The sequence below is a fragment of the Leishmania panamensis genome (assembly GCF_000755165.1).
Source record: "Leishmania panamensis strain MHOM/PA/94/PSC-1 chromosome 27 sequence".
NCBI classification, from domain to species: Eukaryota; Euglenozoa; class Kinetoplastea; order Trypanosomatida; family Trypanosomatidae; genus Leishmania; species Leishmania panamensis.
The window spans coordinates 106,555-132,439 of NC_025873.1; the positions used below are offsets into that span (position 1 = coordinate 106,555).

The 25,885-nt window shown below is 57.9% G+C and overlaps 9 protein-coding genes across 9 annotated transcripts, besides 2 other annotated features; all 9 read left to right on the top strand.

The window, feature by feature from the left end:
- Positions 1 to 928: 928 nt before the first annotated feature.
- Positions 929 to 3,109, top strand: LPMP_270380 (hypothetical protein; the record flags this gene model as incomplete). The annotated part of the gene is made up of 1 exon (XM_010701824.1): positions 929 to 3,109. The coding sequence occupies one exon, from the start codon at positions 929 to 931 to the stop codon at positions 3,107 to 3,109; it is 2,181 nt and encodes a 726-aa protein (XP_010700126.1).
- A 920-nt stretch (positions 3,110 to 4,029) lies between these two features.
- On the top strand, positions 4,030 to 4,452 carry LPMP_270390 (hypothetical protein; the record flags this gene model as incomplete). The annotated part of the gene is made up of 1 exon (XM_010701825.1): positions 4,030 to 4,452. One exon carries the CDS (start codon positions 4,030 to 4,032, stop codon positions 4,450 to 4,452), a length of 423 nt encoding a protein of 140 aa, XP_010700127.1.
- Positions 4,453 to 5,671: 1,219 nt separating this feature from the next.
- LPMP_270400 (heat shock protein DNAJ, putative) lies at positions 5,672 to 6,808 on the top strand (the record flags this gene model as incomplete). Its single annotated transcript, XM_010701826.1, has 1 exon — positions 5,672 to 6,808. The coding sequence occupies one exon, from the start codon at positions 5,672 to 5,674 to the stop codon at positions 6,806 to 6,808; it is 1,137 nt and encodes a 378-aa protein (XP_010700128.1).
- A 1,286-nt stretch (positions 6,809 to 8,094) lies between these two features.
- LPMP_270410 (ribokinase, putative) lies at positions 8,095 to 9,084 on the top strand (the record flags this gene model as incomplete). The annotated part of the gene is made up of 1 exon (XM_010701827.1): positions 8,095 to 9,084. One exon carries the CDS (start codon positions 8,095 to 8,097, stop codon positions 9,082 to 9,084), a length of 990 nt encoding a protein of 329 aa, XP_010700129.1.
- A 1,875-nt stretch (positions 9,085 to 10,959) lies between these two features.
- LPMP_270420 (hypothetical protein) lies at positions 10,960 to 12,792 on the top strand (the record flags this gene model as incomplete). The annotated part of the gene is made up of 1 exon (XM_010701828.1): positions 10,960 to 12,792. The coding sequence occupies one exon, from the start codon at positions 10,960 to 10,962 to the stop codon at positions 12,790 to 12,792; it is 1,833 nt and encodes a 610-aa protein (XP_010700130.1).
- A 1,354-nt stretch (positions 12,793 to 14,146) lies between these two features.
- On the top strand, positions 14,147 to 15,820 carry LPMP_270430 (hypothetical protein; the record flags this gene model as incomplete). Its single annotated transcript, XM_010701829.1, has 1 exon — positions 14,147 to 15,820. The coding sequence occupies one exon, from the start codon at positions 14,147 to 14,149 to the stop codon at positions 15,818 to 15,820; it is 1,674 nt and encodes a 557-aa protein (XP_010700131.1).
- A 317-nt stretch (positions 15,821 to 16,137) lies between these two features.
- Positions 16,138 to 16,529: a repeat region.
- An 860-nt stretch (positions 16,530 to 17,389) lies between these two features.
- On the top strand, positions 17,390 to 18,382 carry LPMP_270440 (RNA processing factor 1, putative; the record flags this gene model as incomplete). Its single annotated transcript, XM_010701830.1, has 1 exon — positions 17,390 to 18,382. The coding sequence occupies one exon, from the start codon at positions 17,390 to 17,392 to the stop codon at positions 18,380 to 18,382; it is 993 nt and encodes a 330-aa protein (XP_010700132.1).
- Positions 18,383 to 19,346: 964 nt separating this feature from the next.
- On the top strand, positions 19,347 to 21,239 carry LPMP_270450 (hypothetical protein; the record flags this gene model as incomplete). The annotated part of the gene is made up of 1 exon (XM_010701831.1): positions 19,347 to 21,239. The coding sequence occupies one exon, from the start codon at positions 19,347 to 19,349 to the stop codon at positions 21,237 to 21,239; it is 1,893 nt and encodes a 630-aa protein (XP_010700133.1).
- A 1,304-nt stretch (positions 21,240 to 22,543) lies between these two features.
- Positions 22,544 to 22,941: a repeat region.
- A 382-nt stretch (positions 22,942 to 23,323) lies between these two features.
- GAT3 (glycosomal transporter (GAT3), putative) lies at positions 23,324 to 25,390 on the top strand (the record flags this gene model as incomplete). The annotated part of the gene is made up of 1 exon (XM_010701832.1): positions 23,324 to 25,390. The coding sequence occupies one exon, from the start codon at positions 23,324 to 23,326 to the stop codon at positions 25,388 to 25,390; it is 2,067 nt and encodes a 688-aa protein (XP_010700134.1).
- Between the last annotated feature and the right edge of the window lie 495 nt (positions 25,391 to 25,885).

Genomic DNA, 25,885 nt, shown 5'->3' on the forward strand with positions numbered 1-25,885 from the left:
AAACCCCAAGGGGACCTCTGAACCGGAAATGGATGGCGGGTGATGGTGGTAGCGTCACGCGTTTGTGTGTGACCTGGAGATATTCGAGGCCGGACCCTGTCGCTGTCGAGGACGGCTTGCGCACTTTGTCCGCACGTGAAAGCGTCACGATAAATAAGGAGGACGTCGAGGGATTTCTGCAGTTCTCATGCCGACACGCGTCGTCGTCGTTTCTCTCTAGAACGCCGCCTATCTTGCGAAGGGACTGTTGCCTAATCTCTGTCGCGCTATGCTTGCAACTCTTCATGACGCGTTCCTTTCACCGCTCATGTCACGTTACTAGCTTGAAATTTGGAGCCGCCGCTGAATGGTGCGTGGTCAGAAGGCTACTCGACGCGCATCTGCCTTGCCTCGGTCCTTCTTCACGCTGATGATGAGTCCATCATTTCTTCCCTGTTCCCCCAATTCCATATTCCCCTCTGCCTGTCTCTTGCTGACGCTCCCTTACTTACTCTTTCCCCCCTTCCCTTTCTGGCTTCTCAACGGCATACATGCTTCACTCTTACTGTTCCCCGTTGCCTGCGAAATGACCCTTCGTGATAGCAAGCAAGAGGCCCATCTTTGTCTCTCTCCTTGCATTATTTCACTGCTGCTTTTTTTTTTTTGCTTCTCTTCTCTGCTCCTTTGTTCAATCTTCAGGGCTGCGTGCACGTGTTTCAGCCTCCCAGGCGTCAAGGAGTCGTAGGCGTTTGCGTTTTGCTCGTGTGTTTGTGGTTGGGGTGGGTGGGCACCATCAGCGAGTGCTTTGCTCAAGTTGTGTGATGCGTGTGCTGGAGCTGCTCCGCCCCTTCTTCTGCCCCCGTCCCAGTGGACTTTGCCTACCTACGCACACCTGCAAGTCCATTCATTCTTCCTTCTCTCTAAAGGCTTTTCCTTTTCGCGGACTATCATGGCGTGGCAGCTGAGGGCCTCAGTGGTGCGCGTCCCGCGATTTACTCTTCGTTTTGCCGGCAGCGGTAGAATTGAGGACATGCGCCTGTTTACACAAACGCTCTACACGTACTGGTACAACAAGGGGTTTTGGGGCGCCACCATTTCCTCGGCAGTTGATTTTCTCAACACCTTCGTTCTCTTCATCGTGGCAGTTATCTTCACGATGCAGTTTGACTGGGGGATAGCTCTGAGCTGTGCTGAACCGGAGTGTGCCGTGCACCCGCTGGTGAAGGGGCTGCACGCCCCGTACATTTTCCGTAGCACCTTCTGGGGTCACCTGTGGGGATTCATTCTCGTTAGCTCCACTCTCGGCTCCTGCATGTACGAACTGATGCGTTTTGTGGAGACGTATTACTTACAGTACGAGATGGAGGAGGTTGCCCGTGAGGCAGCTGTCGATACCGGCTTCCTTACCCCGCTGCACCGCTGGAGCTATCATTTGCGGCGCGGCCTGGATGGGCGAAGCGGGCACGAGTTCATTGGCTTGTGCGGCGGCAACACAATCGCGCTCAGCACTGCGGGATGGGGCGAATTTCTAGAGACTATTTGCGCGGCGGTGGGTCGCAGCGGCAGCGTTAAATTTGGTGCCCCCGGGGAGCCGCTCGATCCCTTGCGTGCTGTTCAAGGACTTATGCAATTGGAGAACTACTTGATTGCGATCCACGAGGCTGGTGCGCTGCAGGACACCGCATTGCAGTACGTTAGCCCAAGCGTGATCACGGCCTTACTCGACTCCATGTTTGATGCCTTCCGTACAGTCGAGTCCCGGCACAAGTGCATATGGGCCGTCCGCACCACCATGGTCGCTCATGCCGTGTTTTACGGGGCGGGGTTTCTCTTCTTTTTCGTGTACGTGATTCTCAAGGTGCTCGTGAAGCACGCGGCCCAGGTCAAGGTGAACTACTTGGCCCTTTCCCAGCGCATGTGGACGACAGATGCGCAGTGGCGCTTTCGGCTGTACAACGAGGTGGAACACCTGCATGCGTGTCGCCTGTATGCCGGGGCGGAGGTGGCGGAGCGCATGGTGGATCGACTGCGAGTGTCGAACAGCGCATCTCGATTTGTGCGGCGGGTCTGTAATACGTGCGTGCTGGTGACTGCCGTCCTCTCCTTCTTGAACCCGGCCCTCCTCATCAGTGCCTCAATTGGCGGACTGACCCTTTTTTGGTGGCTCACGCTTGCTTTGATGCTGTATGCGTGCGTTCCAGAATTGAATCCGCGGGAACGGGAGTACGCGTACATGACCGACCTGGAGCGGCTCGTTGACTGCATCCACTACGACGCGCCGCAGTGGTTCCACTCGGCGGACGCGTTCTACGAGCACATCACGGAGACCTTCTTCAAAAATCGACTGCGTGTCCTCATAGCTGACCTCCTCGAGAGTCTAGCGCTGCCTGTCGTACTCTTGTATGCCCTACGGGACGGCAGCGTCGAGGTGTTGATCGATTTTGTCCTACAGCACTCGACAATGGTCGACGGTGTCGGCTCGATTGCAGTAGGCTCTGACTGGAGCGTCTCTTCCCTCTCCAGGGCACCTCCGGAGGAGAACGACTCCAGCGAGATCAACCTCACATTAGCATCGACGCACAGTAACAACGCTGAAGTAAGCGCCACATTGCTCGGCAGGGCAGCAGCTGTTACCGGCTCTACACACAAGCGTGCGGAGAAGGTGGAGCTGTCGGTGGCCAGTTTTGCTGCGGTGTACTCGCAGTGGACGCTGCGGCACATCGACGGCCAGACGGGCCGGGAGTCTCCGACAACCCGCGAGGACGCTGCCCTCAACGACTTCTTGCGACGGCTAAGCATCCGCGTGCGAGAGGCAGCCACAACGCAGGCTGTCAGTCCCGCTTCCGCTGACGATCTGACGATCTCCAGAGACTCGCTTGCGCCGTTGAAGTCAGTGCGCTCGGAGCGCCGCTTTACGACAACCCGAGAAGACACCGAGCAACGAATCGACCGGGCCGACGGCGACACCAGCGGGTTGCCGGCGTTCGCAGCTGGCTGTACAACTGCGCACGAGCGTGAGCAGCTGTTCGTGTCGCAGGTGTCGTTGTTGCGCCACGCTTTGCGCTTCTCCCGGGCAGCTCAGCGACCGCCGCACTGGCGAGATACCGCGGGCTACGGAACTGAAAAGTGATGCGCCCTGTGAGGGTGAGTTCAGCGAACGTCGGGCTCTGTATGTGAATAGTGTGCGAGTTCTCAAAAAATGGACTGGGCCGTCTCAGTGGCCCACGTGCTGCGTGACGCTGTTCAGACTGGCGGGACACCTTTTTTTTTTTTTTGCGCTCAGGGGGTTGATTATTTGGCCTCGACGCAGGGGCCCCCGCTTCTCTTTCCTCTTTGCTATGTGCGGATGGTCCGTGTCGTGTGTGTGTGTGTATGTGTGTGCGGACATTTCGTTTTTGCTTTTATTTTTCTCTCCTCTGTTTTAGCTGCTTGGCACTGTGCCGCCACAACAGCGGTGGCGCCGTCGCCCGTATCTCGGGAACACACACAAGCACACGACACGAAGAAAAAAGCACCAGTGTAGCGGCGACCACCCCTCCGATCGCCTCTGCGTTGTACGAGCGATTGTCGCCATTCCTGCGTGCGTGCGTGCTTGTGCGCGTGGGTATCATGCTCAGTCCTCGCCCTCCGCTGGGCACGCTGACAGGTGGCCCCGTCTCAACCACGGGCGCGCTTTGTTTCGTGGCCGTGCGGCTTCACACGTGTCATCGATGCACCCCTTCCCTTGTCATAGATAGGTTGCCACGTTTTGTTCGTCTGGCTTGCTTCTTGCGTATTTCGCGTGTGTCTCCTCCACTCTCCAGCTACTTTCTCCATTGGACGTCGGGCACGCCCAATGAGTGCACGCCGTGTTTACCACTGTTGTTCCTCCACCCACAAAGCCACCCGCAGGCACACAAGTCTTGCATCAATCTATAGAGCAGTAACTCACGTTTCACTCAGACAACACACACCTGTGTGCCATCGCAGTCTACTCCCATCTAGTTCTCCAGCCTTTCCCACAGGAACAGTGCCTTGAGCCGCTTGAGGTGGTAAGCGAGGGATCGGCCCATGGACGGCACGACTGCAGCGCAGTTTGAGGCCGCCTGGAGTGAGGTGGGGCGGCAGCAAAAGGAACAGCTGAGCGCCAGCACAGAACGCCTTGATGTGGAGGTGGATCGAGAGCTGGCGTTGCTGTTGGCTGGTGTCCGCGACGCACTGACAGAGGACCAACAATATATCCAGTCCGAATTCGACAAGCTCATCCACATGGTGGAGCAGTTTCAACAAGGCGTAGATATGTGGCAGCTGAAGGCAAAGACTTCTATTAAGATGATCGAGGAGAAGCAGCGTAGCTTCGCCATGTTAGTCGAGGAGACGTCCATCCGCGCAGCAGCGACCCGCAGAGACTCCACTTGTCGACTTCAGAAGCGCGCCGTCGAGACGGAGGCGCACTGCCAACAGCTCTTAGCGGCAGCCAGCACCAGCCTGTAACAGTGGGACGCTCCCTCTTCTTGTATCTCGCCACGACCCTTCATTCTGGTGGAAGAGAGTGTTCCACACCACAGAATACGTTTGTATGCCCATGAGACGTCGTATGCTCGATTGTTTCGATGACTGCGCTGCAAGCGTGAAGCGTCGCTGCTTTGTGCCTACCAGTGTTTTGCCGTATGTGAGGTCACGACCATGATGCTGCCTGTGTCTTCTTCTTTGCCTCTTGTCCTTTCTCGCTTTCAGCTTCATCGTCAATCTGTGCGATGTACCGAGCGAAGCGATGGGTCTTTTCCTGCTGTCGAATTCTCGATAGTGGCACGCAGAAATGCATAGAGAAATGCATCCCGCGCATATACACATAAACAAAATAAATCAGCAACCCAGGCTCAGAGGCCGTCCGTGTGAGCCTGCATCAATGCAGCGAAGTGAACTCTTCCCCCTACCTGTGACCGGCAGCGAGAGCGTTGGCGTGCCAAGAGAAGAACCGGTATAGCGTTGCTGCCGTCTCTCTGAAGTGACGGGCTCCGCCACACCACTTGAGCACTCGCCCTCTCGCCTCCCATTAGCGCAGGGCACGCCGTACAGCGCTGCCGTTTTTGTTGGTGTCGGTTGTTTGAAGGGGGCAGTGCAAACGAGAGTCACATTTCTCTCCTCCCTTCGCTGCCTTGACGTGGAGGACCGCGCCAAAGGCGCCCACAGCACTGCACACGTGTTCTGCTCCTTTTGGTCCCAGGCCGCCCGCCGTATCGCGCCCCTCCGTCCTCCACCTCGACGGGAGCGTCTAAGCTATACCTGCTTGGCTGCGCAATTGCATCTCTTCCTGCATCCACACTTCTCTCTCTTTTTTTTTCCGCGGTGAACATTTCCGTGTTGATGTGACGACAACGCTCTTACTGCCTTCTTGGCATCTTTGTGGTGGCGGTATGCCCCGCAACAGCTGTGCGGCACACACCCCGTAGTCGGCTTGTGCAGTGCGTCGTATTTCTCCACGTGCGGCCTATTGTTTTGTGCCAGTGTGCAGATGTGGATGTGCCGTGCCCCCTCCCCCCTACTCCTCTTTGGTAGTCTCACATTCCGTTCATCGACCATAGTCTCTCTCATATCAGCGTGAGTTCTTCGAAGTGCGAGCAGCTCTCTTTCCACGCTCTTGTAGGTAGGAGTTATTTGCTTGAAGGCGAAGGGACATTCCACCATCAGAGCCACACGGTACGTTGCCATTATGCGACGACTGCTGGGCCGTTCACTGTGGGCCAATCGTGCCACCATCGGTGCCGTCGCTGGACCTTCGATACGCCTCATGACGAACACAACAGCCGCGTCGTCCGCACCAACGCCGTTTTTTCGCCGCTGGCAGCACCAGTCCGTGGAACTCTCGTCCTCCTGCGCGTTTACGCAGGCGGAGCGTCGTTGGCAGAGCTGCAGCGCCGGACAGCAAGACTTCTACGCGGTACTGGGGGTGAGGCCGGATGCCACGCAGGATGAAATCAAGGCCGCATACAAGAAGTTGGCTCTCGAGTATCACCCAGACCGCAACCACCAGCCAGGGGCTGAGGAGAAGTTCAAGTCTATCTCGGCCGCGTACAGCGTCATTGGACACAGGGAGAAGCGCCGTGAGTACGACGCGCAGCGGGCTATGTCGAGTGCCATGGGCGGTGTGCCCTACAACAGCGGCAGCAGCAGCGGTAGTGCTAGCGGGTACGCCTCCGGCTTTCCGGGCAGCATGGACCGTGGCGACTACCAGTATCGTCAGATGTCCAAAGAGGAGGCCGACCAGCTCTTCCGTGAGCTTTTCGGCGGCATGCGCGTCGACCAAATTTTCCGCAACCTTGAGGACGAGATGCGGGTCGGGGGCATCAGAGGAAATGGGCTGGGCGGTCACGTTGGCCGCAGTTTCACCAATTCGGATCGAGTGTTCCGACCCTTCTTCCGCTCCGAGAGTAGCATGACAAATGTGTTCATAGACGAGCACGGAAACCGCATGGAGGAGACGACGTACACCGATCCTCGTGGCAAGCGCTTCACCGTACGCCACGTGAGCAGTACCGACCCGAACGCCAGCACTAATCAAGCGAACGACGAATTTTACCGCGGGCGGCACGCCGCTAAGGACGGCCGCTACCACTTCGGCAATGTTTCCACCCAGTTCCAGAAACCCACCAACGACTTCACACAGAGCATGTTCGGTGTCCGCTCCCACGGTCGCAGTCCGCTGGTGGCCTTCCTCATCCTTGCGGCGTGGACGGTGGTGCTGGGCACCCTTCTGTTCTGCTTCATTGGTTTCCTAGTTCGGCACCCGCTGTTTTTCGCTTCCGTTCTGGTGCTGATCCTCATCGGACGCGCCGCCCGCCCCTTCTGATCGCCGCCGAGTACCACTGAGGCGTGCACGACATGAATCACAGCCCCGCTGATATTTGGAATCTCTGCAGCCTGTAGGGTGCGCAATTGAAAACCCGGCCGTCTGCAACCTGATGCAGGGAGTCGCGCTCATGCTACGTGGCATACCTGACGCATGCCGGGGCTCGTGTGGCTTAGCGGCTGTGATAACGGTGGGCTTTTCTGTGTATGCGTGTAATGGAGCGATTCATATTCGCAGGCCTGCGAGCTCTTTTACGCGTGCCTACATCATTTTAGTGCCTGCGCCCATTCAATGTGCAGCGCTGTTGCTGTCGTGTGGTGGAATGCACTGCGGAGAATTTGCCTCACATTCCTCTTCTTTTCTTTTCTCTCTCGTTTTCGTGTTGCCCACCCGCCCACGCCCATCTCGCCCGCGTTACGGGGATTTTCTACCGCCGCTTTTCACCGTCGTCTGCGAGCGCATAGGGCGACTGTTTCCGATGTGTCCAAGGCTCGTCATGTGTACGGTGCCCACGGTGTACGCGCCTGTGGAGAAGCACGAGTGAGTCGGGGACTGAGAAACCCGAAGCCAATAAGCAGAAGGAGCGTAGGGGCATCTGCGCGCCAGGGAAAAGGGGACGATGTGCCGAGTAGGAGGAATCAGAGACCGTGAGGGGAGGGCGATAACGCTGATGGTTCGCACTCACTTGTTCTTCGTTTCGTGGTTGATTACTTACGTGCAAGAACAGGAGGTAAGCATCGCTTGAAAATATTTTGGACGCGCTCTGACGTGTTTGTGCGTACTCCAACAAGGAGGATAGCGAGGCGCATCCCTGCGATGTTGTCCTGCGCGCATGTGCGGCGTGCAGAGGGTGCAGTGGTGCCCCTTTAACACGTACGTGTATGCGTCGTTGGCCCATTGCGTCTCCCCCTGCCAACGACTGTGCCAGTCTGCTCGTGTAGCCGCGGATGCTCGCATGCGTGTGTCAGTCATTCTGTGGGGCTGTGCGGCGCTAGATGCTGAGGCGACGGCGATGTAGGCTTTGCACAAGCCTGCGGCACCTGTTCTGGCATTGGCTACCAAACTCGCAATCGCATCCATACGGCTTCTATCACTCCCCTCTTCTTGTTTACACCCGCCGCTGCTCTTCCCCTTGCTCTTCCCCCCCCCCCCACACACACACACACCGGGGTGCACCTGAAGAGGTGACCGTCACTCCGCAGCCTTCCTCCGACGCACTACTCACTGGCTTGCACATTTATTCGTTCTTTCCCTTTTATCCTGTGCACCTCAGCTGAGCATTCATCATGCATCGTGCGCAGAACGTTCAATCCCACGTGGGCACATATGCCCCAGACATTTTAGTGGTCGGCTCTTGTTTTCTGGACTATTTTGGCTATGTGGATCACATGCCACAGGTGGGCGAGACGATGCACTCGGAGTCGTTCCAGAAGGGGTTTGGCGGGAAGGGCGCCAACCAAGCCGTGGCGGCTGGCCGCCTAGGGGCCAAGGTCGCCATTGTGAGCATGGTAGGGACAGACGGCGACGGCAGTGACTACATCAAGGAACTGGAGAAGAGCGGTGTTAACACGGCCTACATGCTTCGTACCGGCAAGAGCTCCACTGGACTGGCGATGATTCTGGTCGATATCAAGTCGTCCAACAACGAAATAGTCATTTGTCCTAACGCCACAAACTACTTCACGCCCGAGTTGCTGCGCGCACAGACGAACAACTACGAGAATATCATGCACCCGGGCCTCAAGTACCTTATTTGCCAAAACGAAGTCCCTCTTGCCACCACGCTGGACACAATTAAGGAGGCGCACAGGCGTGGCGTGTACACGGTGTTCAACACCGCTCCGGCCCCGAAGCCGGATGAGGTGAGGAAGATCAAGCCGTTTCTTTCGTACGTGTCGCTCTTCTGCCCGAACGAAGTGGAGGCGGCACTCATCACCGGCGTGAAGGTGACGGATTCAGCGTCCGCCTTTCGTGCCATCAAGGCGCTGCAGCAGCTCGGCGTTCGCGATGTCGTCATCACACTCGGCGCGGCAGGCTTTGCTCTTTCTGAAAACGGCACCGCCCCAGTGCACGTCGCGGGCAAGCGAGTTAAGGCGGTGGACACAACTGGCGCCGGCGACTGCTTTGTCGGTTCCATGGTGTATTTCATGAGCCGCGGCCGCAACCTTCTAGAGGCCTGCAGGCGCGCCAACGAGTGCGCTGCCATCAGCGTCACGCGTAGGGGAACACAGCTGTCCTACCCGCATCCCAGTGAGCTGCCAGCTGGCGTCATGTAGTGGTCAGTAATCGGCGTGCTCTATTTCTCCCCTTCTTCCTGACCTGGAGAGAGGAGATAAAGTGCGGGCAATGGCGGTGCTGGTGCCGTTGCACACAAAAGTTTCTAAACGCCAGCGAGCAAGGAACGCCATCGGTGCTGTTCACTGTGGCTGCGAGCACAAGGGAGGAGGGGGAGAGCTCGAGGTGGTATTGTGAGGCATGCGCTTTCCTTAGAACACCAGGCTGGATCGAGCGGCGCCGCAGCACGATGAGTTGATTTCTCTGCGCTCCTCATTGCCTCCTCGCGGAACTCATTGTTTTCCTTCGCTGGTCATTCTCAAATTCCTCTTACGTCTTCGTCCCTCTCTTGCATCGCCGTCCTAGCGCGTCATCACGGTCTGTATGGGCTGCACACGTGTGTGTGTGTCTGTGTGAACTAAGTTTTCCTTTTTACCCCCTCCCCCCACTTGCACACGCACGCGCTCTGGTCGCTGCGAATGTCCCATACGAGCTATATTTGTTGGATCACTTGTGTCGTATATCTCCATCGCGCCTTCGTGCGTGCGTACAAGCCCCCCTCCTCTTCACCACACAATTTTCTGCGCCTGTTTTGGTGTGGCATTACCGTGCGTTTGCCTCATCGCGTATCGTGTTAATAGGATCGAGTGACTCAGTCACTGTCTCGTTCTCGCTCTGTTTGTTTCTTCGGTCTGCACCTCACAGCTGCGGGAGAAAATTACTTCACTTCGTGGTGGGGCGCGCTAGACGGCAAGCAAAAAGGAGACGGTCGGTGGGAGAGGAGGGCGTAGAGGAGTAGTAAGGGCGGCTGGAGAAAGAGGAGAAGGTGGTAGGCGAAAGCACGTTGCGCTGTTCAGCATAGGTGTAATGACCACAAGAGACTGGGAGGAGGGCTACGAAAGCCAAACAGCACACGCGCATACACCCACTAACAACAACATCGGAAGGCACCATCAATGAAAAGTTGCCGAGGGCAACGTGCTTACTCACGAAGGTACTGAGTGGTGTACGAGGAGTGCACTTGAAGCCAACCGCTGGTGATGATTAGCGGATGCGCCCCCGGTCCAGAAAGTGTGCCTACCATGATGCTTCTATATATGGGGAGCAAGCGGACAACAATAGTAAATTTACTTCAGTTGCCCCTCTCTCTCCTCTTGTCTGGCTGCATTGTACTTCTTTCGCGCCACACTGCGCATGAGGGACCGGCTGCATTGGAAGCGGGACAGTCCACCCATTGCACCCCCCTAACAAGGCATCACAGAGCCTACACGTAGACATTTTGGGCTGAAGCGCAGCGCTGTTTAGATTTCGTTCTACTTGCCACTTCCAGAGTCGAGGCACTTTTGCCCTTTCTATAGAAGAACGCCCCCCCCCCCCCACACACACGCAAGCGCCATTCCGTCATTCAAGCTTGGGAGAAGCCCATTGTCGTGGTGCGTTCGAGCGGCTGAACCGGGAAGGGTCATTATACGGTCAAGGTATCTGTTCTCATACCCCGGCACATCGTGCCTTGTTGAAGCAGTGCACGCGCAGGCCCGGCAGCGTCATCTTGACTGCTTTGAGTCGACTCTTTTTTCGGTTATTGTTGTGTTTGCTCGTTTGTGTGTATCATTTCTTTCGTTCTCTCACTCGCCTCATAGACATCTCCCTTTCGTCTAGATCCACGCAGCCCCCTTCCCCACTTTCCCCACTCTCCACGCACATCGGCACGCCTCTCTTTCCCCATTCTCTTTGCTCCCTTCCTCTCCTCCAGTGCGACAGAGGTGGCGTCGAGCTCTCTCCTTCCGCGTGTTCTCTCTGTGCTTCAGCCACTTACATACTCGCTTTCTTTTTTTCGTTCTTTCATCGCTGCTTTAGGGTTTCTCATTCGGGCAATCATGACAGACGTAGCCTCTTCGCACCGCCCGCCGTCGCGCCAGGTCTCCCCAGTGCCGCGCCGGCAGCTTGGCGTTCTGCCTGTTAACCAGCGCTCCTACTCCCGTGTGGGCTCCAAAGGCATGATTGGCGACGATTCGCCGCTCATGTCTCCTCTGCCCTACTACCCGCGCCGTCGCAGTGTCACCTTTGCCGGTGACCAGAGTGTGAGAGAGGAACGGCCCAACTACAACGTCGCATACTCCGCTTCGGCTCCCGTCTCGCCTGTGCGTCAGGGCACCCCACCGCCGATCTCTATTCTCAAGCCGAAGTCGTCGTTTCCGGTCATAGAGGCGGAAGACAGCGGCGCTGCGCCGGCGTATCATGCTGCCGCGGCCACCGTGAGTGGTGTCTTCGATCGCAAAGACCCTTCGCGCAACTCTCCGGTGCCAGCGCGTAGCCGCTCCACTAGTCGTCAGCGCCTTGCGGTGCGGCGCAAGGAGGCACAGCTGCACCGCAGCTTCTACGATGACAGCTTTGTAGAGGAGTACGTACTACACGCCAAGACAGAGCTGGAGCAGGAGGAGGCAGAGCAGCGCCGAGTGCAGGAGCAGCTCAGGGCTGAGCAGGAGAGCGCAAAGAGGAAGGAGCGCCGCGTCTCAGAGGCAACGGAGAAGATCAACGCTCTTCAGCACGCGAAGGAGGTGCTGATGGCGGCCACGGTGCGCCGCCACCCCTCTGTGACGCCGTCCCCACCGCGTGCGCCTGCCGAAAAAGCTAAACGCAACTCCAGCCTCTTGCGGGAACTCCAAGAGGACCCCGACCCGGAGGTGCAAGCAGCGCTGAAGGAGCTGGCACGCAACTCTGTCGCGAAGCAGCAGTGTCGCGCCCACCCTTCAACCTATCAGCGCCATCGATCAATATCCATTGTCTCCGCCGACGACCTCGCGAAGAGCGGCGAGATTGACGACGATGACAACAACGACACCCGCAAGCGTGCCCGTCTAGAGAAGATTGTGTCCACGCTGATGGCGAAGAGGGCCCAAAGCAAAAGTAAATGTAGTGTGATGGTGATCGACTGGTCCGATCTCGACTCTGACGCCGACCGTGACACCGCGGCCACTGAGGAGGACGGAGAGGAGACTGTGGTGGCCCCCAAGCGCCAACGCGGCCGCTCCGCCAAGAGTCGTAGTGTGGCGCTGGGTACCGAGGCTACACTGGTATCTTCGGAAAAGTCTGTACAGAAGGCATCCGCGAAGCGCGCAGCCTTGTCCCGCAAGCGCCACGTCAGCGCAGAGCCGGAGCTGGGCGACTCGCTTCTCTTTGAGGATGAGTCGGAACAGCCGATTTTGCTTCCTCGCCGCCAGCACACGCGGCCTGCCCCGACGCGGTCGATCTCGTACATCGATATGGAGGGCGATGAGGACTTGTTGAGGGATTCCTCCAGCGTGGAACGTGTAGTGCGGCGACCACCTCGCCCCACTCGTGCTCCAGCAACGCGGCAGCCCCGCAGCCGTCTTGCATCCACTCTCGCCCGAAGGGGTGCAGAGGACGTGTCGTCTTTCACTGGCACCGCCACCTGCCGGGGACGTGTGCTGCAGCCTCCAGCCCTGACGGCAGGGGAGCCGGCCGTCGCCCCACCTCGCCGACGCTGCAGGTCTGCCCCGCGCGCAGACCCCAACGATCCTATGGCCGTCTTCTTTGAGGCTGCCTTTCCGAGTCCCTCGAAGTTTGACGAGATGATGATGCAGGCTGGCGGTCTGCCAGAGACTCGGCGTGGCGGCGGTGGCGGCGGCCGAGGACAAGGACGGCATCCCAACTTGGTGCTGCCGAGCTCCATTGGGCGCCGCCGTTGACACATGGGTGTATGCGTATCGCTCATGCTGGCTGGTGCGGGCGTGGGTTGGAGTAGTTTCACTCTATTCACGGCGTTCTTGCTTTTCACCGTTCTGATGTCTTGTGCGAGTGCTGATTTGTTTAACTTCTCTAGAGTGTCTTTTCTCCCTTCTTCTCTGCAGCTCTCGACACCTCCGTTCTGCCTTGCCCCCCCCCCCCCCCACCGGGCTGCAGCACTTTGGCAGCCGGGGGCAGTGAATCTCTACCTGTGAGTGAGCCCTTGCATGATGCAGGCCCTGAGTTGTTTTAGCGTGGGAGCCAGTGAAGACCTTTTCTCTCTTTTTCGTTTTTCCATTGCCCTTTGAAAGTTCTATAGACTCTCGATTGCCTGCACGAACTGTTCTACCAATATGAGAAGTGGCGGGACGCTTTAGATTTCACGGCGTGCTGTGTGCGTCAGTATGTGTGTGTGTGTGTGTGTCCCTCTGTGTTGACAAACAAATGTGCACTGCACGCAAGAAAAGGAGAAAAACGCCACAAACGCTTGGCGTAGCTCCCACAGTTGAGTACATGGGATGAGGAGGGGAGAAGAGCGAGTCGGTTGATATCAGCACCGTTGCAACTCCGGCATGGACCTCCTCTTCGTCTCTCGATTCACGGCTGCGCTCAACATCCCCACCGTAGTCACTACCGGATGCCCATTTGTCGTCTTGAGGAAGACAACCTCCTCCCACGCACCACGTTGACATTCCACACGCTGAGGTCTCCGTGCTACTTCGCGCCGGCTTCACACACACCTCTTGTTGTCTCTGTGTGTGTGTGTGTGCCGTATTGATGGCGCTTATTCCCCCTGGACCTCCTTGGAAGCCGCTGTTGGAGCTGCACTACCCTCACCGCTGTTGCCTCTTCCGCTTCGTTATTTTCTTGGTCTTTTGTCTTTTGTTTTCGCCTGACGTGCCACCGTGTGGGTCTTTAGCAGTTTTCTGCTCTGCGCACGGGCGGCAGCGTCGACGACGACATTGTGCGGCAAAGGAAAAGTTGCTATCATACTAAGGGCCTCACTCGATCAGTTTCACTGGAGTGTGGCGAGTGACCACTAATCCGTGTCTGCCAGCATCATCACGCAAGAACGTCGCAGCAACGTTTCCGCGTTTGGCCGCGAAAAGCACGTCGTTGGGAGACACCCACCGGTCGCTGACGCTGGAAGAAAAGTCGGCTGTGAAGTCTACCTGGATGCACTTGTGCGCAGCCGGGGGTTTCCAAGAAGGTGTGTTTCACGGTCGGCTCATTCTTCTCGACTCCGTCGCTGTCCGCAGCAGGAGGGAGGAAGGGCTGAAAAAGTGAGCGCACCGAATTCGCGCGCGCGCGTTCCTCATGCCCTTCAACTCCTCCTGCACGCAGGTACTGCTGCTCCTTCCTGAGGAGCTCCGTGACGAAGTACTGTGTGGAGCGGCGGAGATCATCGTGGAGCGTGGCAGCCGCAACCGTTGCTTCTTGCACGTCTACAGTGAGGAGGAGCGACGTGCCAAGATCGAGGACATCGCGGACCGAGATGATGTGGTGCGGCAAGCACACGAAAAGCGCTTAAGTGAGCTGCGCTGGGCGCGAGATGTGCTGTGGGCTGACTTGCGGGTTCGGCGCTTTGTACGATACGCGGACCCTATCTTATGGCCGGCGTTCGATTCTCTCAGTAAAGTAGTCAATGTAGTACATCAGCTAATTTTCTGCGAGGACGGCGACAACACCGCTGTGCTGAAAAGAGCGCGCGACGTCGCCACTGCGAGCGACATCCTTCGACGTGAGGCCAGACTGCCTGGACTGCATCCGCTCAGAGAGACGACGCTGAAAGGGAAAGCGACGTTGTACGATGTGCAGCGAAGGAGAAAGCGCAGCCGTGAGGCGTGGGCAGCGACGATGCCATCGGTGCTCTTGCGCGTCGACGAGGAGGAAGTTGACTCTGTCGCTTGGATTGCTGAGGTAAAGCAGGTAGCGTACACTGTCTCGGACGTGCTGCAGCTTCAGCTTGCCACTACACCGCTGACACGACTCGTCGAGCTGCTGTCGCAGCCGCAGAACTCTCTGGCTTGCGGTGCTTCCGTCCCGTCCGTATCCGCAGTACGGCGGCAGTGGCGAGGTCTGCTCGACAAGCATCGACAATGGGCTGAGTATCACTCCCTCTTCGCCGATGTAGAGGAGGCTTGTCGGGGTTGGGGGGCTTCGGAGGCGTGCGTGGCGCGTGACGTGCACACCGCCTTGAAAAGCGGTTCCAGCGTCCAGCTACGCACTGGCGTTCACGCGAGTGTGCTACAGAGAGTTAAGCTTTATCTCCTGCTGAGCACTCGGCCTCGCAAGCTTGACAGTGTCGCGGCGGCAGAGCAGGCGGCCTTTGCAGCTCTCTGCCCCGCCCAGTCATGGGCCGAGTGTGTGGAGGAGGGATTAGTGCGCATAGTGACGCTGCCTCCCACTGGACGTACTCCGGCGAGATTTGACGCGCTTGTCCGGCAGCTTTTTCTGAGCCCTGCGCTGTGCGATGTGCCCTTTGCACAGTGCTGCACGATGAGCGAGGCGTGTAGGATCAGCGCTGACCTACAGGTGCTTCACGTGTCTTCCGCCTTCAACCCATTCGTGGTGGTGCATGGAAGCCGCGTGTCGAACGGCTTTGCCGGCGATGCGTCGTGCTTTCGCTCCCTGGAGCATGATCGTGATCGTCTCGTCACGGAGCGTACCCATGCACAGCTCCGCCAGGGCCTCCAGGAGACACCGTCGCGCGGCACCACCGCCAGCGCTGCCGGTGGTGCCGCGCGCCATCCGACGTTGTTGCAGCCGCTGCAGAGGGCGCCATCGAGGATAACTGGCGATGCTGCAGTAGCCGCGTTCAACCGAGCCCTCATCTCTGCGCTGGCTGTGGCTCCTCTCTCGCGGGCGGAGATACAGCACAGCCCGTTGATGCGAGAGTACAAGGACGCCGCCAATTACGAGGCTGTTCTCAAGGTGGCACTCAAGGAACACGCAGAGTTCAAGGGGCGCAAATACCAGTTGCGTGACTGAGGTGATGCCGAAATTGCGGTGGCCAGCCGAGTCTCCAGAGAGGCGATGCTGTTGCCCAGGACTGTGAGGAGAGGATGACTGTCCTCTTCACGCTCTGTCGTGCTCTCATATCATCGCTTTGGTTTCTTTTGAGGAGGTCTGGTGACGCTCTACTGCGCGATCGCTGCTGCTGTTCCTCCTTGAGGATTTCAAAACAATGCACACACACACACACGCACACGGAGGCCGGCACGCGTCGGGAAAGCAGAGGAAGGAGAAAAGTGCGTGCGACGCTGAACATCAAACACCCCCACGCAAGGCTTTTTGTTCAGAGTGCTCATTCAGCCCTACAGCAGGAGCGAGACTCCACGCGGCCCGGCACCCGCGCGTCGCAGGTCGCCTCACAGCCGCCTCCATCATGCAGGTCGGCATGCCGTGCATGTCCCTCGCGGGGCCGCAGGCTCCCCACACCAGTCGGCAGCGGGGGCCGGGTGCGACACACTCCAGCCACGCTGCAGCTCGCTCACACCCAGCGCCACGCACGACCTCGCCGCAGACGCCAGAGTGGCGATGCATCGCTCTGCCTTCCCCACGCCGTAGGCGCTTGACCCTGTCACCGCCAGAAGTGGCGCGGCATTGGCAGGGATAGGGAGGGGCTGCCCGGCCTCCCCACACGGAGGGGGCGGAGGGCGCTGGATGCCGTGCGCCGAGATGGCGGCCACCGTCGTTATCGAGACGCATGCAAAGGAAGAAAACGAAGCAAAGTTGACAACGACTGGGCATCAGTGGACGATACTGCGCTGTGGGCCTCGATCCGCACGGAAGTGTTTTGGAGGTTACCCAATGAAAAATACGTCTCCTTTCTTTCCCGCCCTTCACAATCATGCTGGAGGAACAGATTCAGACCACCCTCCACGATGCGTGGACGTTCTCCTGTGTGTTTTACTAGTGCGGCGCTGTGATCCATAGCCGGGGCGATGGTGAAAAGTGCACATCTGTCATGCGACGTCCACGAGGATGGCCACTTTTCCCCTTTCTGTTTACTCCACTGGTCCACTGTGCATTCCCGCCTGTCTCTCTCACCTACCTCTCTTCTCGCATCCGTGTGTGTGTGTGTGTGCGCGCAACACTACCGTCTTGTTGTGCAACTCTGTTCATCTTACTCTTGCGCACGTCGCAGTCTTTCATTGCGATGGCTTGCGCAAACGCTTCGCAGCTGTTGCATCTTCACTGTTTCCTCTCTCTTGCTGTGACGACTTTTAGTGACGAGAGGACTCCTTAGGCTCCTACTTCGCAAGCTCGTGCGCCGCCACGTGTGCGTGTCAGCGGCCTTTGTGCGCGTGCGCTGTTAGAGGAGAGGGCTCACTTGTAGAGTGTGTCCCCTTGTTGCCTTCCGTTGTTCGCTGTCGCTGTGACTCTGGTGTTGGCCCTATCGCTGCCAAGGAGGCAGAGGGGAAAATACGCGGCAGCGGGACCCCAGCGCTCGGTAAGACACACACGCACAACTTACTTGCACCCCTTTTCAACTGGTTGCTTGTTCGCCTTTTTCTTGCACGTAGTCCCCCCTCATCTATCGTGACCCGCCACAGGATGGGCAAGGGCGCACGATCAAAGCACCGCACGCGCCCGTACGCGAAGAGGCAGCACGTGCTGGAGAGCAAGGCGCAGGAGGTGGACCCGGAGTTGCTGGAGCGTTACCGCAACACACAGCAGCCAATTCGTAAGTCGCAGCTCTTTACGGAGATCTTAAAACAGAAAAAGGATACAAAGCGAGCGCGCCGCGAGTCTCGGGAGAACGAGCGCCTCCATCTTAAAGACAAAGCGCCCGTGAAGACGACACCCAAGACGAAGGAGCGCAAGCGCAGAGTCGATGTCACCATCCTTGAGAACAAAGAGGACGCTGAGATCATCAACGACGAGGCTGACGACGAGTTCGCCGCATTTTTCCGCGACCGCCAGAACCCCAGGACCCTCATCACCACCGGCGAGCACCCGTGCTTCCGCACAAAACAGCTTGTGAAGGAGCTGCTGTGGTTAGTGCCAAACAGCATCTACCGACCGCGCAAGTCCTACACACTAAAGGAGATCACCCAGTTCTGCTGTAATCGCGAGTTCACGAACCTCCTCGTCGTGACTGATCGCATCAAGGAGCCGCACAACCTCATCGTCTCGCACCTCCCCGAGGGGCCGACGGCCACTTTTCGTGTTTCCAACTTTTTAAGCTACGCCCAGCTGGAGGACCCGGCGCCTCGGACAGAGCACTACCCGGAGCTCATCTTCAAGAACTTCGACACACGACTCGGACGCCGTATCGCCCGTATGCTGGAGTGTCTGTTCCCCGCCACCCGCGACTACGCTGGCCGCGCTGTCGCGACGTTTCTCAACCAGCGTGACTACATATTTCTCCGCACTCACCGCTACATCTTCGACAGCCTTAAGGCGGTGCGCCTGCAGGAGATGGGGCCGCGCTTCACGCTTCGCCTCCTCTCTCTGCAATCAGGCGCATTCGATAGGCAGTTTGGTGAGTACGAGTGGTACCGCAAGAAGGAACACGACGCAGACACCCTCGAGTGGTACATGTAGGCACACCTGAACGCACGCCCACGGATGTACTCTGAGAGACTCACGCACTCGAGCTCGCTTCCCCTCCGCCGAAGAGGCAACAGAAAAGTGTATATATGTGTGTGTGTGTGTATGCAGAAGGACGCCATAAGAGACGATTAACACGCGACGGGGTGAGGGAGGGGTGGGGGGTGGGGGCGGAGCGTTGCGCGTCTCCTCACCAGCCCACTCTTGTTCTCAGAGATCACCCCAAGCAACCAGACAATAACCGAATAGTGCCATAGGAAAAATGGCACCAGCTAGACTGCACTGGCGCCGTGCTACGTGTGTGAGTGCAACGCCAGCGAGGGAAGGAGGACCGGCACTGGCTTACAAAAACACGCGAGCGAGCACCCGAGAAGAGGGGCAGCGTGCCACTCTCTGCAGGCAGGAGCGAAGGGCGGATGTGAGAGACGACCGGGGCGTACCGTAATGCGCTGGCGGCTCGGCATCGTACATGATCAACACATCTGCCCATTCTGTGCCAATACTGTCTAACTCTCCTGAGCGCATCGTTACGATTCCGTTGTTGTCCTACATGGGCCCCCGACGCCCCCCCCCCTTCCGTGAGGTTCGCACTCTTACTTGCAGCTGTTGTGGGTGGTGGATTGGTTGCACGTCGCCTTTTCCCTGCGCTCTTGTTGCGGGTCACCTCCACGCATGACTCCATCTTTTTCTCCGCCTCTTTTGCTCGTTTGCTCTCACTCACGTCCTCAAGCCAAAAAAAAAAAACGAGTCTGCAAAGCATCAAAGGGCCATTTGAAACGGCTTGTGTGTGGCCAGCCATAGCTGCGGTCGACACTCAGCCCATCGGGGCTCTACCGTTTTCCCCTGCCACGTTAGCTTTTCGCTGGCTCGACCGCCTTTCACGCCACATCCCTGCCCCCCTGAAAACGCACGTGCCACTGCACAAAGTCACTCGTAGGCACGCCTTCATGCTGTGGCGATGCCAGATAAGGTGCTGGCCATCGTAGAGCAGCTCAGTCAGCAGAACCCCTTCTATGACCAGGAAGACTTGCCCGATCCCCCGCGGCCAAGCGAGACAGCCATCCCTCGCGATCGCCCTTCCGCAGAGCAAATTCCATTCATTCAGAAACAGATAAGCATTCTCAGCTACAACCACCTGCCTCGCACCTTCTTTTCCTTAGAGAAGCACCGCTCGCTGCAGAGCATCCTTTTCACGGCGAAGGAGGTGCTGGACGAGGCACTGCCCATCCGCTGCCTCGAGGCGACGTTTGTGGCGTTGCACTATACGCAAACACTCCACGACATCGACCGCATTCCCCTCTCCTTCAAGTCGGAGGCGAAGGGAAACTTCTACCGCCACATCGTTCTCGTCCTCCGCACGCGCACCGCGCCGATCCTCTACGGTGCTCTCGGCCTTAGCCGCAAGTCGACGCTAATGTACAAGCCACTAGCGTATCGCTCCCTCTTTGATGTAGTGATGGACTACAAGCACGAGTACGAGGTTCTCGGGCACGATCTACTTGACATAAAGCTGGGCATCGCCATCACACACAATGAACACAGCCGCTGGGACCCGTGCTGGCGCTTTATTGCCCTCAGGCTTGACGACTATTGCGACGGTGCCAACGGGAGGTCACTGACGCGCTCGGCGGCATACCACCGCAAATCGACTTCACCAGGCACGCTGCAATCGCACACACCCAAGAGCACCACCCGCGTGGCCAACACCTCCCCCTTTCCCTCAAACGGTGGCCAAACCGCGCTTCCGCTGCTCAACCAAGGCGCCTCTCGCGAAGAGACTTTCACGCACCGCTTGAATAGTGATGCGCCGTTAGAGATGTCGGCGAAAACACTGAGTGGTTCGCACAGCGAGGCGGTGGAGCATGGATCCTCGGTACAGTTGCCTCCGCTAAGCACCGTCGGCTCCATCTTGCCGACAGAGCCGATTTCCAATGTGACCCCTTCGCTTCTGCGTTCGTTGAGCACGACAGACGCGACTGCTGAAACGTACGCGCCACTGGCACAACTGCTGAGCAACTACATGCGACTCTTGCCCACCATCAGCGAGCAGTACTACAAGGGCATCGCAACTCTGGACAACAGCAACAGAGCACTAAAGCTGTGCTTCATGGACCTCGACACCACGGAAAGTGACTCCGGTGCCGAGAACCAGAGACGCCTGCAGCTCATCGGCGAGATGCAGTCCCCGCTGAGCGTGGAGGCAAAGCGGTTGGCTGCGAACCGACAGTTGAAGCCACCCAAGAAGGATAAAGGCAGCGCGAAGAACGCAACCAGCGGAAGTGGAGGTGCCAAACATCGACAGGCGGGCAACAGCGGCGGCAAAGCGAGCAAGCGCACCTCCCTGGGATTGCCGCCCTCGGTAGGTGCGGCGGATGGCAGGAGGGCCGTCCCACCGGCAACGTTGCCCCACCACCGTTCCCCTCGGATGCAGCCTCCGTCGGCGACGTCAGATCTTGCGAACCCACCTGCGCCTCTCGATACACCTCCCTCTGCAGAGTCGGGACGTGGCGCGCCCCTCTCGGCTGCTTTGGCGAGCGTCAACCACGTCTGTCGTACGTGCATGCCCTTTCAGCAAATTGTGGTAGACGCGCAGAACACGGGAAGCTCGACGTCGCCGCTGTGTAGCGGGGATGGTGGGACGGAGGGGTACATGAGCCCGTGCGATGCTAGTCTTGGCGCCTCTGAAGACCCCTTTGCTGCCCCTCCCCTTACCCCGCGCAACTACGATGCGCGAAAGTCGCTCTCCCAGTATGAGGCGTCCCTCCGCTTTACATCGTCGGCAAGCGACATCTTTTCCACGCAGTCCTCGATGAGCGCTGCCCTTGTGCGCTCACCACACAGGTCACCCTAGCGTCGCGCTCTGTTGTTCAATCGTTCGCCCTCGCTCTTGTGAGGGATGGGATGGCGCCTGTACAGTTACCGAGTGAGGGCGACGAAGGCAACATCCTCAGCGCCATTCCCCCTTCTCTCGCTGCGTTTTCATGACGTGCACCTCTTCTCTTTGGAATTCCCCCCCACCCACCCCACCCCACCCCTCTCCTCTCCTCTCCACCATGACACGCACACTCTCCCGCTTCCCTTGCGCTGTAGAGGTCCTTGTGTGTATGGGGCGGCCCATGATGGTGGAGAGCTGCGGTGAGCTGCCACGGCGAAGGCGGAGTCGGAAACCGAAACGTGACCCAAGTGGCTTTTCGATGCTTCTCCACGTGCCCAGCAGTGCACAAGGATTTGGCTTGCCCAGGGCCTGTGTAACATCACGGGTATTACATTGCCGGGTGCGCGCCGCTTCTCATCCTACTGCTTGACTGCTTGCTGCCATGTCATGGTAATCTGGCGCGTGCATTGTGGTATGCGACCCCGAGGAACAACGCGAGGTAACTAGGTGTCATGGCACCAGGAAAGCTGAAGCGCGCTGTCTCCCTCTCTACAGTTGCATCTACGCCCCTCAACTCTGACATCCAGCTCATGCGCTGCTAGTCACTTCTTCTGTTTTCGCTTCCCTGCGTCGTAGTTCACCATTTCTAACACCACTGGCCCTCTCGTATACCACCAGCTCCCCCCCCAAAGCGCAGGATTTACGCCCCGATTTCTCCCTTCTGTCTATCGCTATAAACCCACCACGCCCCCACCGTGTGCCCGTCTTTCTGCCACCCTACTTGGAATACAGTTTTAGTTTCCTTCTGAGAGCCACCGTTTCTCTTACTGAGAGTCGTGCGAGGAAAGAGAAGAGACACGATGTGAGGGAGCCAAGGTCTCCCAGCGATAGTTTCAGTACTGTGCCAGCGCAGAGACACCTGGTACCCGAGCGCACTAGTCAGTCCACCTGACAACATGGCTGTGAAAGCGCTTCATATGTGTGTGCTTTTTTTTGTTGTTCGTTTTCCCCACTTGTAGCACACATCGCACCGCATGCTGTGCAGCCGTCTCAACGACATAGAGCGTCCCTTCTAGTACAACGCTTCTCTCCGAGGGTTTCACCTTTGCATCCTAGACATACACAAACACCCCACCACTCATGGGCGTTTCCTTTTGATTGCTGCTCGTGCTGTACGTGTGTGTGTACGTGTGTGTGTGTGCGCAGTGGTCTTCTTTAGCGCACCGACGCTTCTTCTCACCATTTTGGTTGCGTGGTTTTTCCCGTTGTACCCCTCTTCACCCGAATAACCGGGGACCCCTTGGCGCACGGCATCCAGCGCCCTCCGCCCCCTCCGTGTGGGGAGGCCGGGCAGCCCCTCTCTATCCCTGCCAATGCCGCGCCACTTCTGGCGGTGACAGGGTCAAGCGCCTACGGCGTGGGGAAGGCAGAGCGATGCATCGCCACTCTGGCGTCTGCGGCGAGGTCGTGCGTGGCGCTGGGTGTGAGCGAGCTGCAGCGTGGCTGGAGTGTGTCGCACCCGGCCCCCGCTGCCAACTGGTGTGGGGAGCCTGCGGCCCCGCGAGGGACATGCACGGCATGCCGACCTGCATGATGGAGGCGGCTGTGAGGCGACCTGCGACGCGCGGGTGCCGGGCCGCGTGGAGTCTCGCTCCCGCTGTAGGGCTGAATGTAGACGCGCTGGAACAAAAAAATGCCTTTTTGCGGTCGAGACTGCGGTGTGTCTGCTGCACGGGGCTCTCTTTAGCGCGCTGAGTCAGGTCGTGTGCTCTCTGACATCTACCCTGTTTATCATGACCCCCCCTTTCTCTCTTCTGTCATTACTACAAGCGATTCCATTTTATCTCTTGTGCACCTCCGTGCGTATTGTGGTTTGCCTTTTCACTGCTCTTCTCATTACGTCGTCTAGTACATGTGCGGTGTGCGTCCGCCATTTTCTTTGTAAGTCCTTTGTTTGTGGTTTGCTCTAGGAGGGCCTCATCGAGAGCCCTACACGGCGGCGAATTCTTCCCTGGATTGCACGCATACACGCAGGGGCCGCACCGCTGGTGAGTGTTTGAATGCCGCAGGCCCAGTTTCATCTCCAAACATCGAACTCCATGACGACGGCCATGTATTCGATGTCGGTTGCCCGTCGACTGGGAGTAACGGGGACCTGTGCGATGTTTACTGTGACCCTACTGATGCAGCGCTACTATCTACGCCTGTATGGTCAAACCATCTCCGGGGTGCATACCGAGGACGACACGCAGGTGACATGGGAACTATTCCACTGCTTTTTTCAGATCGCACGCATCGCTCTGCCAACGTGGCGTTGCCGTGAGGCCGTCGGCTCCGTCATTTTCATTCTGTTGTTCGCCGTCAAGGCCGTACTACGTGTATGGGTCTCCAAGGCAAATGGCGAGGTGCTGTCCACGATACTGCACGGCGTGCGGTCGGAGCGGTTGCCGCGCTTTGTGAGCAAAGTTATGGTTCGTATTGCACTGGGCCTCGCCACAGGTATGGCGAACGGTGCCATTGAAGGTCTTCGATCGTGGCTGATTGGGTGCTACCGCGAGCGCCTGAGCCGCACCTTTCAGCGGCGCTTCTACAAGCATCTTGTGTACTACCAGGGAACCATGCTGGACAACCGTCTGGAGGCAGCCGACACAGCCATCTCGACTTACTGTGGCGAATTCGCGGAGCATTTTGCGGAGCTGCCCTATTACTTTGTGCTGCCTGGGCTGGGGTGTGTGACGTCTATGGTGGCGCTTGTGGAGCAAGCTGGATTGAAGTCAGCCCTCATCATGAGCAGTATCGCCACCAGCGCTGTGTTGGTACTGCGTTGTCTAACTCCAGCATTAGGCCGTATTCACTCCCAGCTGCTTATGCGCGAGGATGACTACCGCCGCATGCTCACAAACTACCTGAGCAATGTGGAAAGCATAGCCATGCACGCAGCCGGCGAGTACGCGTGTAAACGACTGGACACCTCGCTCGCGATGCTCAAGGAGTCGCTCGATCACATGGCCCTCGCGAAGGGCAACTTCGAGATAATGGAGGCAGCCTTCTCGACCCTCATGACAGTGGTGGCGCAGTGCGTCACCTTTAGTGGGGCGCGTCGCTCGCACTACCACCGGTCGCTCAACGCTGTATACCTCGAAATTCAGCTGATTGAGGATCTCAACTGCAGCGTGAAGGACTTTGTCGTCAACTTTCGCGAGCTCTCGCACTTGACGGAGTTTTCGACGAAGATGGCTGAGTTTGACAACACGCTGAGGAGCATTGCAGCTGGCACCTTCATTTACATGCACCACAACCCCGGCTACGTGTCTCTGCCGGGTTCACCGCTGGTGTACACGCAGATGAAGAACATCACTCACGCTCCAGATGCAGAGACGTTTCCGCTCGTAAAGATGGAGGACCTCGCGCTGGAGTCACCGACAGGGCAGCATCTGTTCTCTGGCATGAATGTGGAGCTTCGCAGTGACGAAGACTGGGTTATCCTCGGCGAGAATGGCTGTGGAAAGACTTCGCTGCTGCGCATGTTGTGCGGCTTGTGGCTGCCCAAGTCCGGCGTACTCTCCCAAGACACCTCTGTGCGCTTCTTCTTGGCACCACAACACAGCTACATGGCTCCTCAGTGCACCCTGTATGAGCAGATCTGCTTTCCCGATGCAGTAGAGGCTCCGACACTGGAAATTCGCACTCTCATCAAGGAGGCACTCGACTTGGCGGGTGCGCAGACAGTAGTGAGCATCATTGGTGGCTATGACAGTGCAGTCATGGGTCTCGATCCAAGCAACAGGGATGAGTCGTACAGCTGGAGCAGCCTTAGCGGTGGCCAGAAGGAGCGCATCAGTATGGCACGCGTCTTCTTCCACGTGTTGCGCATGGATCGCACCAAGGAGACCCCGGTCGCTATTCTGGATGAAGCGACATCGATGATGGATGACACGGAGCAGGATGTGTTGAACCACCTGCGCCGCATGAATGTGCGCATGATTTCTGTCACCCACCGCGAGGTCGTCATTCGACACCACACGAACATCCTCCGTATCGCCCGCGGCGGGAAGTGGAGTGTGGAGAAGGTGCACAATCCGGTCAAAATCGGCGAGCGTGTCGAGGCGGAGCGCACGACGATGTGAAGGCGGAGGTCGGGCAAATGTCACTTGTGGCGCGCCGTATGATGAGCGTAGAGGAACGTAAAGGCGTGTGTGGAGAGAACGGCGCTCTCATTTGTCTCCCGTCATGGTCCGCACGGAGCGACATGACCGCTTTGCCCTCTCTCTCTTTGCCAGTGCCCCTCCCCCCTCTTTTCGTCTGGAGTGCATCACGACACGCACACCCACGCAGCGGTGCGCACGCACTTTCTCTGGTGCTGCATCCGCGAAGGACTTCAGCGGCGCCCCATCGGCCATCTCTTTGTTGCTTCGTGTTGCTCATTCGTTTTACTCTTGCCGTTGCTGTACGATCTCTCTGTTATATCTGTATGCCATATACATATATATATATATATATATATATATATATATATATATATATATATCTCTCTGTAGTGGTAGTCGTTCGTCCGTCGTGGTGGGTAGGTAGTGTAGTAGTCGACCTACGTCCGTCCCGTTCCCCGTTACCCCGTTCCCCTT